Here is a 14,034-nt window from a genome sequence, read left to right as displayed (position 1 = left end):
TTACCACGATTTCGCTGGAAGCGGGTGCAATTTTTCAGATTAGCACCCGCTCCCGGCGAAATCCTGCGGTTGTCCTTATGACAAATTTTTAATTATATATTTTAAATTATAGACGCTTTCAATTCGAAATTATTAAGTATTGGTTCAAAAATATTTGAAACATAATATTGGTTAAAAATTTTCATATTTCTCATGTTAGGAAATAAAAATCCAGAGACGTGAGCGTGCGATTTGCACGCGTTCATTTACTGCTAGTGTGCAATAAACTGCACCTTTGTATTTTCCTTTATTAAACACAAAAAATTCCTTATCCTACTTACTGTATCATTTAAAATCAATCGATTTCTTGCAAAAAGGTTTGCTAATGATTATCGACTTTCGCGATTAATCATATATGTGAAAAAACTGTGGGTTTCGCAAAGAGAGCTAATTTTTTCTAAACCGGGAGAAATCACGAATATTTACCGGGAATTTTATTATATATACCTGTAAACAGCTTTTTGGGCCCATGGGTAAATTTTTTTTTCTGGTAACCTAAAGGGCTGAAAACTTAATTTTTGAGTTGTATCTTTAGGTGCAGGTTCATCGCTAGGACGATATATTCTTTGTGGTTTAAAACTGGTGAGTGGATCTGTAGGTCCCGGATCTACATAAGACATCGCCGCTGTCGTTACTCCTTCCAAGGGTCCATTACACACTCGAATATTTCCACAAGGAATTATAACTTCGGGTTTTGGAACATATTTTTCTACAAAGTCATGTTTCGCTGTCGATATACATTCCATGGGACCGCGCCCTGTAATCTGTCTGCTTCAAAAAATGTATTTTTCAAAATTTTATTTATTCCAAACTATTTGCAGGTTGTTAAATTTGAAATTTTATTCTTGCAAAGTTGACCAATTTTTAAGGTGCAATATTCCAAACTAAAATAAAAATCAAAGCATTTAAAATGCAAGCATGCAAGACAGTAAACTTAAAATTTAATAAAATAAAATTTCAAACCCTAGGAAAATAAATAATTTCAAAATTAAAATCATTAAAAATCTCCTATTCTTTTATTTAAACCTAAAAATATTATAATATTCAGAATTTTTTAAATTGAATAGCACAAAACTATAATATTCCTATAATATTCCACGATTTCAAATTTAGGATTTAAGGGAGAGTAATTTTAAATTCGAACATTATTTTTTTGAATTTAGCCTTGGAAAATGCTATTTTCTCAATTTTTTAATTTTTATTTGAAGTCAAAAAGATGTTAATTTTCTACCTAAAATGAAAAATATTAAGAAAATTGCAAAGACATCATTTTAAATTACATATACAATATCCAATCGTTTGATATATATTTCATTGTTCATTATTGTTTTTTAATACTCCACTGTTTCTTTAAACATTAAACATTAGGAGCTTTTTTTTTAATTGCCATCATGCACACATCTTAATTTAAAATTATCCCATTGCAATATTATAAATATTTTTCATCCTAGGTGGAAAAAGAACAATTTTTTGGCTGTAAAACCTGTAAATTCCTCTAAATTCTTGTAGGAATTTACAACTCCAATCAAATACTACAATATACAATAAAAAACAAAAAGCACAACATTCGTCTCAATAATAAAAGAAGTTGTACTTTTCTGTAATTTTTATTGTAATTTATCGTTTTTTCTCTTGTAAAAATGGTTCTAGTTTTTTGCACTTTTTTGCAAAAAAATGTCCATTAGGATTGCATATTTTGTACAGTAAGCTAACAGTATATACAACATATATTTCAATTCAGTTTCCCAATATTTTAACTTTTAACCAATCTTGTATTTTGGTAAAGATTTGTAATTTTCTACGATAAATTACATAAAATTAAGAGTGTTTTTTGGCGTCAAACATCCAAATTAAAAAGAATGTGAAATCCCATAGTTTTCTGTAATAGATTTTAGATTTTAACGTAAAGTAGAAAAAAATATTGATAAAAAGTTATAAAAATTTTTGAATTATGGAAACTTATACTTTATTTTTTTTTATTTTCTACAAGAAAATTCAAGTAAAAATTACCTATTTATATTTAATTGTATTTTTGTTGTTAAATGTTCTACATTTTATTACACAAAAAGTACAAGTTTAAAAAAAATTGCAGTTGTAAAAATAGTGAACTTTCTTGTAAAAATGTTGTCCACCAGTGTTTTTCTATTGTTTGGATGAATTTGTTACTTTTTTCGTATTTTTTGGGTTTCGTAGCCTCCGGATTAAACGTTTATGCGAGTACATTCTATTATATTTTTTATATATTGGTTCATTTATTATAGTTTTAATGTTTTACATGAAAGTATACAAGAATGTACCGTTTTTGCATTTCAAACGTTATTCTTTTTTGACCCAGGATAATAAGATACTTCAAAAAACGGATGAGATAATTTTGCATTAAACTGTGCAAGTGATTGCTATTGGAAATATTCTCATCATGCTACGCGCTCGGTCTTTATATACTTCCCACATATTTGTGCGCATACTTTTTAAAATTAAAGGTCAAAGTATAGGCACCTATAATTTTGTGATTGTGCATTCTCTTTTGTTAATTAATAATAAATTTGTAGCTTTTTATTGGGTGAACAACGTTTGTCTATTTAGTTATTTCTTAGCTTGTGTCGTTTATCTACAAATTTAATTTTTAAATTTTTACTTTTGTTTTTTAAGAATAAAACAAAACTACAAGCCCTATAAAAAGTGATTAATAACATATTTGTCGATCTTTTCTGGGTACATAATTTTGGTCTTTTCATCTTCTTTGTTATCTTACATAGTTAATTTTCACATAAAAAGTTGAAGTTTCAGAGATTCAAGTACAACTGTACTTCTCTCGATTCTCCATTTAAATTGTGTAATTCCAGGCCGAAAAAAATATATTCTGATGCATAAACTGTATATTCTTGTACTTTCTTGATAAATATTTCAACTGCAATAAATTACAATAATATACAACAAAGCCCGGAACAATAATGTACCAAACTTGTCTGAATAAGAGACAAAAGCTCTACTTTCTCGTCACTTTTCAGTCTCTAGAAATTCTCGGTCCAGTGCGCAGGAAAAAAGAAATGATTGAATGAAAATCCCGTTGAATTATTTTTCATCTTTTTATTGGGATAGACGTTAATTGGCAATAATACAATAATGCAAAATAATGCAATGTTTGCATGAATGAAAATAAAAAATAATTATTTCAGGTATGTTTGTGCTTTTAAATAATGATTATCTACTGTAGGCCATTTTCAACTGCAGTGTGGTATTCCCTAACTCATTGTGCAATTTTTATGAAGTACATTTTTTTAAATCAATGTATCTTCAAAATAAAGTATCTTTATGAAAAATATAGTTCAAAATATTACAGGGATCACAGCGCAAAAGAAGCTCAAAAAGAGGGAAATAGGGTAATTTTCTCACGAAAAAGGGGGAAAATAGGGAAAAGATTAAACATTTATTTTTACATGTGGAAAAGAACAATCTTTTCAAAAGAAGTTTTAAATTTGTAAATAATTTCCAATGACTTCTGTCATTAAAGAATTTATTTTTAAAAATTGGTGAATATACTTTGGGCTTTGGAAATTCATTCACACTGGTATAAAAAAGTCTGAGAAAAAATAAAATTATTTAAATACGCAATTTTTATATGTTCAATAGCGCGAAGCAAAAATTCTAAAAGTAATCGAATCGTTTGCGCTGAAGGACAAAAATTTGTGGGTCTAAATCCAAAAGAAGAAAATAATTCAAATTTGAAATCGGTTAATATCTTTTATTCTCGTTCTTAAATTTACAATTTAACATTTTCTAAATTAAAAAAGAATTTCATATAGAATTTTTATTAAATGTACAGAAATGTGTTTTTTGGAATAATTCTTTTTCGTGATGTTTATTATAGCGTTCGAAAATCGAAAAAAAATGAAGTATCAAAAAACCTATATCACAAGTTTTTTTTCCGAAAAAGAAAAATTATAAAACGCTTCTTTAGTTCCAGCTTAACAACTTTCAGATTCGACATATTCAACTTTTTTTCAAATGTGTCCATATGACTCCACCCCAAAAACACGTTTTTTGCACATTTGCAAAAGCTGTAAACATAAAAAAATCGTCATATATATTGAACTCAAAGGAAATATTTTGAATTTGAAATCATTAAATTGTATATTAAATTTTCTTTCTTTACTTTTGTCGAATGCCACCCCACAAGCCCCCCCCCCCCACTCAAACGATTTTATTTATTTTAACTCTGAATTTAATGGATTTGGAATATTCCATTTTTTTAATTAGATATTTAACTTTGTAAATTTCAGATAAAAGTGTTCTTCTAATACTTATTTAAAAAGTAGTATATATTTTGTAACAGTTCCCATTTTATATTGGATAACAACTTCTGTCTTCAGTTTTCACATTTTCAACATTTCTTAAAATGTTCCATCTTCAAATTTGTTTAAAAAGTATTTTTAATGGTTCAGCACTGGTAACATGTAAATTATGTATTCATAAATAATTTATTTAACTGCTATAATTGTTTTAATTATTATTCAATAAAAAGGGGACATTCTTTGATAATAGGGGAATTCCATGAAAAAGGGGAAAATAAAGGAAAAAACAGTTTTTTGTTACCTATTTCGTGGTAAAATAGGTTTCGCTTTGATGATACTCCAAACAGGTTTGTAGCTCATTTTGGTGGTAGTGTCGTCAGAGAATTTTCCATCGGAAACGTCTAAATTCTGCGTAGGACGAAAAGCTTTGGGTCGAGCAAGACGATCCACATTCAAGTAGGAAAGATGATAAGTAGTTCCTGCATCCAAAGGACTTGAAGGAGGACAATAAGTGTTTTGTGGAGCAAAAGATTGCATGCGAGGTGGTTGCACATATCTCATTGTACACTAAATTTTTAACAAATAAAGAAATAAATAAATAAAAAATAAAGTTTCTACTCTAATACAAAATAAACAAGTGGAAGTATCCTTGCAATAGAAAATTAAAAGTGGATTTATGTATTAAATATATTTTCTGCGTATAGGTACCATGAAAATAAAGACATTCTTTAAAAACCGTTTTAAATACATTGTAAGTACGATCAAAATTAAAAACAATCTCTACTAATAAATTTAAAACAAGGTCATTATCTATAATTAACTTACACACTGTCTTCTATATTCGCTTCGAGGCCTTCAAAAAACTCATGAGACAACATAAATGGTTTAATGCAAAATTAACCGTACAATTTCATTTCTTTTATCATTTTTAAGTTTCTTTGGAATGTCTAAATCAATAATTTCTAAGATTTATTTACAGAATTTTGGAAATAAGACTAAAAGAATGGTCAATTATTAATTATAAATTACTTTAGCGCCAGGACATGTAGTTGGTCTTTGAGATACAGCTCGCGGCCTCCTGGCGGAAAGTTCTATGGCTTCCATTTTCTTCTATTTTTGTCAGCAATATTGCGCAAGTGCCGCGTAAAAATTCAATTTTATACAAAAAGCACCACTGATAAAAAATCCCGATCATTAATCGAAAGTGACAAGAACTGTCAAAAGAGCTGTCTTTTGACAGATCCGACTTCGTTCTAAAACATATGATGCCTCGGGACGATTAATTGATTGCAGCCTCGTAAAAAGCAAATATACTTTTTCTATAAACAAGAACTATAACTGAAAAATCAAGAGAAGTTCTTTTACTTCAATGCAATGAGAAAGTGATTACAAACGTAAAGGTTTATTTCCATGGAAATTCCGCAATTTTGTATAATTTATTTCCTAACTGGCAATAAATATAGATTCCACCCTATAATCCGCGATCGGTCATAAAATTTCTCCATATTAAATGCTTAACGAGTATCGCCTCGAATTTATAGAAATCCAGACCTAATGACAAAACACGTTCCAGCTTCATACATTTTTTACACTTTCAATTATTTTATCGCAGGCGCTGAATATATATTTATATGATTTGAGAGAGATGATCAAACGCAGAGAAACACGAGAGTTAATATACAATGATTTAATAATAAGATATCTTCTTGGCACAAACGCTATAAAAGTATAATCGATTCAAAGTTGTAGCTTTGGTTCGATGCCTAGGATAAAATCTGTACATACGTTTGCGATCTTTCATGCCATTAATAAATTAATCCCTGCCTCAAACATATCGAGGGAGACTGACTTCAACGTGAATATATTTTACTCTATACAATGTATAAGCATTTGAATAATATTTAGATTTCAATTAATTAATATGATCGTGTATAGACTGATTAATACAATGAACAGTAACTAATCCTGTAAGGACTGATTAAAAAGCAATGTTTGAATGGTCATGGGAATTACTGAGAAATATAATCGGAGAAAGTCGTCGTTGTAGAATGCTCGAGTAACTTTATTTTCGATAAAACCATTATTATCGATCCCGATATTCGAAGCAGTCAACACCAGGAGAAAAAAGGACTCTTGCTTTGGAAGCGTTGTGTGAATGCGCCCGAAAAGGAAAATAACTTCTGCGTTCCGTTTCCCTTCGAAAATCTGAAAGAATTAAATCAATATATATTTTGTATTGTGATGATTATTCATCAAAGACCGAGAATTTAATAATTTTTGTCAATTTAGAAAATAATTATTTAACTTGAAACAGGGAATTTCAGAAAATAGTTATCGTTTTTAATTTTAGGACAGGGAGTTTTCTTAAAGAAATATAATATCACTTGAAACAGGGAATTTTTTAAAAGAATTATTCGGATTTCGAACAAAGGTATTTAAAAAATCACTGCTCCAAGTCAGAATCCTCCAAAATTTGAAAGTTCTCTCTTCCAAATTTGAGATAAAGAAACTACTTCAAGTCGTTTTTAGAGTAGAAGTAGCATTTTCTAAAGTAATAATTCTGAATTATAAATAAAATTTTTTTACATTGTTCGTTGCGAATTCATCTTTTTTAGTTACAAATTAATTTTGTTAAAGAATGGATTTTTTTTGTAAAAAATGATATTTTTCTTTGATAGTTGATCTTCTTGTTTAAAAATGTCTCTTGTCGGTTAAAAATTTAAGTATTCCAGTTAAATATTGATCATTTTAGTGAAAAATTCCTCTTTTAGGGTCTTTTGTTAAATTTTTGTTTGTTTGAAAATGTAACTATTATTCCAGTCGAATACTCCATCATTTTAGTTGCAAATTCATCTTATTGGTTGGGCATTCATTTTTTGACTATAAAATGTAACTATTTATTTTTTGGGTAAAAAATTATATTTTTTATTTGAAAATTCGTCGTTTTTGGTAGAAATTAATCTTTTTGGTTGAAAATTCACCTTTTTTAAAAAAATGCAACTATTCTAGTTAAAGAATCATCACTTTAGTTAAAAATTCCACAATTCTACTTGAAGATTTACAATTTTAGTTGAAAATTAATCAATTTGTTTTAAGATGTAACTATTTTTTTAAGGTTAGTTTTTTTGTTGGCAGTTATTTTTTTGTGTGGAAAGTAATTTTTTTAACTGAAAAATTAACTCATTTCAATTAAATATTCCATAATTTTGGTTGAAAATTCATCTGTTTGGTTGAACATTAATTCTTTAAATGAAAATTAATCTGTTTATTGAAAATTTAATAATTTCAGTTGAAGATTCATCATTTTAGTTGAAAATTGAACTATTTTCTTGAAAATCTGAATTTTTTGTTGAAAATTAATGTTTTCAACTAAAAGTTTATCTATTGCATTTTTTGTTAAAAATTGATATCTTTGAGTCTGTTGTGTTAAATAATGTTTAGAATGAACGTCATTAATTAAAATAAATGTTTTCGTTTGGCGGTAAATATGAATATGTTACTTTTTGTTAACCGGGAAAATTAAACAACTTGATCGGGAAACGACCGGGAATTTGAAATCGTCCGCCGAATTGCCTCCCTGGAATTGTAAGTTAACAATGATATTACGAAATAAGCGTACATTTATAGAAAAATGTTATTTAAAATAGAGGGTTTGACCAAATACACTTTTCAGTGTTCGAAGTTCCAAATCAGAAAAAAGAAATTGCATATTTTTGTGTTTTTCGAAATTATAACAGATGAAAATTCGATGACTTATAGAGGTGCGCATAAATGCAAAAATTTTACTTCTGCACAAAGCCCAGACGTTTTATTTATAAATTTTTATTTCATAAGAAAGAAACGAACTTCTGGACAAATACTTTTACAATTTGACTAAATACTGGAAATAACTAATAACTCATTTTTTAATGATTTCATAAATATAAAAATTATAATTTATATTTTCAAGAACCATGAGTTGTAATATGAATAGCAGAAACTAGAAAAAATTCCCCAAATTTGTGTTCATTTTTTAGGGGTTATTCTGTAAATTTTCGTTAAAATCCTTGATTTAATTAACAATTTTTATAGTTATTTTATTCTTTGTATATGTTTTTTTAATAGACAGCTGAAGAAAAGTGCTGAAAAAAGTTGTGAAAGTAAATTGTTAAAACAATTTACATTCGTTTAAAAATTTAAGATTTTAAAATTAAATTTAACCCTTTAGTTTGGTATCTAAAAAAACTTCTAATGATTAAACATCACATAACATTCCGAAGGATTTAACATATATTAAAATAGATTTAAAAAGTAAGGATTTTCTTCATTTTTCCTTATTTGCACATGCTGCGCCTAAATAGCCAGAACAAGAATTACAATGCACACAATTCCCTGTAAAATACAGCCGGAGATATAAACAACAATATTCTAGCACTAATAAGTCTAAAGTTATTGTATCCGGCAAATCACCCTTTTCATTGAATTTTATTAGACAATACGTTTTGCGGAAACAACTGGTGCCTGTTGTTATTCCATGTGAAAAAGTGCTTATATGGATAAAAAAAAACATTAATTTTGCTGCAAAAAGACCAAATTCCCGGTTTTCTATTTGAAATAATAAAAAAATAAACTACAAATTAAAGCTCTTAAAGTGGACCTGATGAATTTTCAAATTTTAAAATAGATGCTTAAAGGTTTTTTAATTTTTCAGTTTTGTATTCAAATGCTCAATAATATACACGTAAAAATACAAACAATTTTCAAGTGAACAATATTAAATTGAAAATTACAAAATTAAATTGAAATTGAAAGCTGCCAAATTTAGAATTTTTTACTTTTATAAACTATAGAGTTCAAAGATTCAGATTCAATTAAAAAAATATAATTCCACCTTATCATTTTAAACGCTCTAAATTAAAAAATCAATCAACGAACTTTGCAATTTGAAAAATTACATTATTTTAAGGAATTTTAAGCTAGAAACATTAAATATTGAAAAATGTAACTTTTTTATCTGAACACACCTTAAATTAGAAGTAAAATTGTTTTAATTTTAAATAGTTTAAACATCCTTGAAAAGTTTCAAAATCTTGAGAAATCAAGAAGTTATTTTTAAATTTTTTCAAATTAAAAATATGTTTTGAAATTTTTTCATAAATTATAGAGTTCAAAGATTCAGATTCCGTTCTAAAAATATAAATACACGATATTATTTTCAATGCTCTGAATTAAAAAGTCAATCAATGAACTTAACAATTTTATAAATTATATTATTTTAAGGAATTTTAAGTTAGAAGGTTTAAACATTGCATTTTCTTAAACTGAACACTTCTTAAATTAGAAGTTAAATTATTTTAATTTTGAATAGTTTAGATATCCTTGAAAACCTTCAAAATATTTCAAAATCTTGAGAAATGTAGAAGTTGTTTTAAATTGTTGCGCAACTTCTGAATATATTTTATTTATAGAAGATTTATGGAAGAAATTGTGAGCGATTTTCAGAGGAAAATCCTAGAAAAATTGAAAATGAATTTTCATTTTGAAAAATTATTTTAAGAGAATATTGGAAAAGGTTTTACTAAATTTGAGAAATCTTCAGAAAAGAATCTAAAAGATTTTAAGGCATTTTTTTTTAAATTTTCATGATAATTTTGAATTTTTTAAACTTCCAAAAATCTCTTGAAATTACTCACTTTTTTCTGACAGATGTTATGTATTTAATTATTATTTCTACATAAAAATTCAATAATTTGGCTTAGAAATTAAACATTTTTCGAATACAACAATTATATGTCAAAAAATTCAGTTTCAAATTGTTTACTTTTAAATATTTGGTTCAATTTACTCGTCTTAAACGAACAGACAAATATTACCAAATATTCAATCATTATTTTTTTCTTAATTAAAAAATTTGAAATTAAATGGGTTCAAAATGGAATATTTTAGACTCAAATAATATCTTAAGTTTAATAAAAGCCTTTAATTACGAATATATTATTATGAAGTTATTTTTGAGTTGAAAATTGCTTATAAAGTTTCAATCAGACGTTTACATTTTTTAATGACTAAGACTTTCAAATAGAAACTGTTTATTTTTGAACGGATTTTAAATCGTTTTGCAAATCGATTATTGTTCACTTTTTAAGACATAAAGTGCAGATCCAGCAAAACGAATTATTTATTTATATTTACAGTTGATAAAATAAAAACGTTTTTTATCACAAATGAGCAGCTTCGAACGCTTTTAATTTTTAATTGTTTAACATTAAGGGCGGAAGGGTCCAATTTGGACCTTTTCGACATTCAAATCGCTGCTGCCCCCTTAACAGTTTTTTTGGGGTGCCAACGTTTTATGACTTTTTTCCGGCTCTTCTAGTTTTAAGTCTTCAAGACAGCATGAGAATTTTTTAAAAATTTAACAGGTAAGCTTAAAAACTCAAAATAGAACAATTTCTAAGTAAAAGATTTTCGAATTACACATTGTAAACTGAATAATATCATAATTGAAAAAGATAACAATTCAACTAATTATTTAAGAAACTGTTGAAATCAAACTTGGACAAGTTTTTCTTCTAAAAATTTGTAAACTTCCCGGTCAAAAAATAAATTTACGGTCATTTCTCGGTCCAGCGGTCATCCTAGTTATTACAAAACCCAACGAAATGTCGAAAAACAAAATATAAAATTTCTTTTCCCGGATTTGGAACCAAGTTAGGAAAATCGTTGCCATGTATAAAAAAAGTGATTTTAAACCGCCCTAAGCATCAACCCCTCATTTAAAATGGAAACAAATCTCTAAAAAAAAGTGGAACAAGTGTTTCCCTGGTAAATTTTTCACCATTAATATTAAATAGCTTACTTTTCAACGATGACAGCCGGCATCTGTACAAGCTGTACGGGACTTTTAGAGTCTTTGAGTGCCTGCTGTAGATTCAGTATCTGACCCCGCATGACACTCATTTGTCTATCAAAGTTGTGTCGATCGAAACCTTTATCTTGCTGCAAACGAGTAGGATTCTTTCATGAAAATCCAAATAAAAATTCCAATTGAAATTATGTTCAAGTAAACGGACGTTCAGTTTTATGATAACGTACCTTAAATAACTGAAACAAGTCACTACAAAGATTTTGTACAAAGTTTTGATCCGAGAGCTGGGGTAAGACGAGTTCTCGTGTCACATCGCTGAAAGGTAGTTTCGCTTGACTCAACCAAGCCCAATGATAAGGATATGCACGCCACGAGTCAGGATGCTTGAACGGAAATGCGAGACCATTGTCTATAGCTGCGATTTTGACGTCACCACTTTCCAGTCCATTTTTCCCCGAGGGGGGTTCGTACATGATTAGCCAATTATCGTTACCTGCAAGGAGCCAGTAATTCAATATGCGACCTCGTATCATATATCAACCTCAACTCTGAAGAGATACTTTTCGTCAGCATGAAATTTTCAATTAAAATCGATTTCCTAAAGTTAAGTTCTTGCTTTCTTTGGTACATGGTACGAAAAACTCATAAGAATTAATAATAATGAACATTAATAATTGATAAGAATTTTTGTAGTTGACCCTCGTAGTATTATTGAAGGAATTGTGCAAATGTTTTGATTTAAAAACGAGGTATTTAATAATCCGAGATATCACTTTTTTGGTTTAATAATCATTTGTTTTACATGTTCTAATTTTTAATGTTTTAATTTTTAACTATTTGAAATTAACTAATTTATATTATGCATAAAGCTTCAGATTAAAACATTCCTTATTTTTATTATTTCTAGGGGTATTTCTAGTGTTTGTGATATTAACTGAAATAGGAATCACAATTTTAAATCGTTAAAGTTTTTACGATTTTAAATTGCAATCTTGGAATATCTCGAGCTTTTATTACTTAGATTCGTCTCTTACAATCAACATTTGGAACAGTTCATTTTTAAAGTGGTTTCATTTAAAAAATTTAATTTTAAATATATTGATATGAAAATATAACTTAAGTTTCACGATGTGAAAATTTATTAAGTATTTTAAGTTGAAAATTTTGAATACAATTTCAGGGATAATAGCACAAAAGGAGCTCAAAAAGGGGGAAATAGGTTAACTTTCTCAAGACAAATAGAGAAAATAAGGGAAAGATTAAACATGTATTTTTAAATGCCGAAAGGAACAATCTTTTTATAAGAAATTTTATATTTTTAAATAATTTTCTATGAGTTCTGACATTAAACAATTTATTTTTGAAAATTGAATATACTTAGGTTGCTGGATATCTATTCGATGATTTAAACAAGCGAGAGAAAAAATAATTTGTCATTTCTTCATTACTATAATTAATACTTTCAATGTAAATTCAATACTACACTCTTCACTCTCTTCAGTAGAGCTAAGTAAAAATGATCAAATTAATCGAATCGTTTGAGCTAGGTGATAACGCTTTATGGGTCGACATTCAAAACAAGCAGAAAACAATTTTAAATCGGTTAACATCTTCTATTCTCTTTTTTTAAATTTACAATGACAAATTTTCAAACCAAAAAAAAAATTGCCTCATTTACAATTTTTTGAATATGTTGAAAAACATATTTTTAGGATTGATTCGAATCTGAAATTTCTACATCTTCATATTCTGCATTCTACAGCTGAACAGAAAACATGTTTCTGCACATTTAAAAAAAAATGGTTACTGAGCAAATAATGTATTTTTAAATTTCGTAATTTTTTATTATTGGTGATTAATAAAAGCTATAAATATAACAAATTCATTATAAATTTTTAACTAATGGGAAATACTTTGAGTTTGAAATCGTTTAATTTTACTGAGTTAAAATTGCTTTAACTTTTGTCGAATGCCAACCTACAAGTTTTTTCCTCCCTCAGCTCAAACAATTTGATTTTAGCATTTTTATTCCGTCCTACTCTTCAGTCATCTTAAACTCAAATTAAAAATTGCTCATGTTCAAAGATTTAAAATTGTAGTTGATGAATTCGGAATATTTTATTTTATAATTAGGTTTTTAACATTCTGAATTTTAACTAAAGTGTTCAACTTCTAATACTTATTTAAAAAGTACTATATTCTTTGTAACTGTCCCAATTTTATATTGGATAACAACTTCTGTCTCCAGAAAAATATGCCATATTTATTCATAAATAATTTACTTAAGTGCTATAATTGATTTAATTATTATTCAATAATAGGAAAACTGCATAATTTCAGAGAATTTTCCGCGTAATTCAAATATCGTATATTTGAAGAGAAAAGGGGAAGTTTTTTGAGAATAAGAGAAAAATGGAGATTTCAAGAAAAAGGGGGAAACTAAGAAAAAAAGGGAAGATTACACACTCCTATTGATCATTGTTTCCAATTTTTCATTTGTATGCTATTTTTGAATTGTTAGTTTAATTCGTTAATGCATTTCAAATCTCTTAATTTTCACAACTTTAATTTCAATTTTGGCCCTATTGCATTTTATAAATTCTTTTTATTAATTTCAAATGCTTTATTATCTGAAGTCATAGGTACACTTAAAAAGTTCAAATTTTAAATCTAAAATGAAGACGAATTGGTATAAGAAGTAAAACGTTTATTTGTGATATATTTTAATTTTAAATTCTCCAATAATTTGACAGCTTGAGTTTTAAATTGATCTTTGATTGGTGCTTTTTTGTAATCTTCCTATAACTTATACTAAAAGATTTCAATTGCAAATTTTTGAATTTTAAAAGCTTTAAT

The 14,034-nt window shown here is 27.3% G+C and overlaps 1 protein-coding gene across 1 annotated transcript in view; it reads right to left on the bottom strand.

Moving 5' to 3' along the window:
• The window catches only part of LOC117170606, a 32,881-nt gene that overhangs the window by 12,831 nt on the left and 6,016 nt on the right, over window positions 1-14,034 (bottom strand). Inside the window, exons 4-7 of the mRNA XM_033357487.1 lie at window positions 11,406-11,671; window positions 11,170-11,309; window positions 4,633-4,887; window positions 487-807 (exon numbers count right to left, since the gene is read on the bottom strand). Of these exons, the coding sequence (XP_033213378.1) occupies window positions 487-807; window positions 4,633-4,887; window positions 11,170-11,309; window positions 11,406-11,671 (982 nt within the window). The remainder of the gene's footprint in view (window positions 1-486; window positions 808-4,632; window positions 4,888-11,169; window positions 11,310-11,405; window positions 11,672-14,034) is intronic.

This window comes from Belonocnema kinseyi, chromosome 4 (genome assembly GCF_010883055.1).
Source record: "Belonocnema kinseyi isolate 2016_QV_RU_SX_M_011 chromosome 4, B_treatae_v1, whole genome shotgun sequence".
Lineage (NCBI taxonomy): Eukaryota > Metazoa > Arthropoda > Insecta > Hymenoptera > Cynipidae > Belonocnema > Belonocnema kinseyi.
This window is presented reverse-complemented; position numbering and strand designations above follow the sequence as displayed.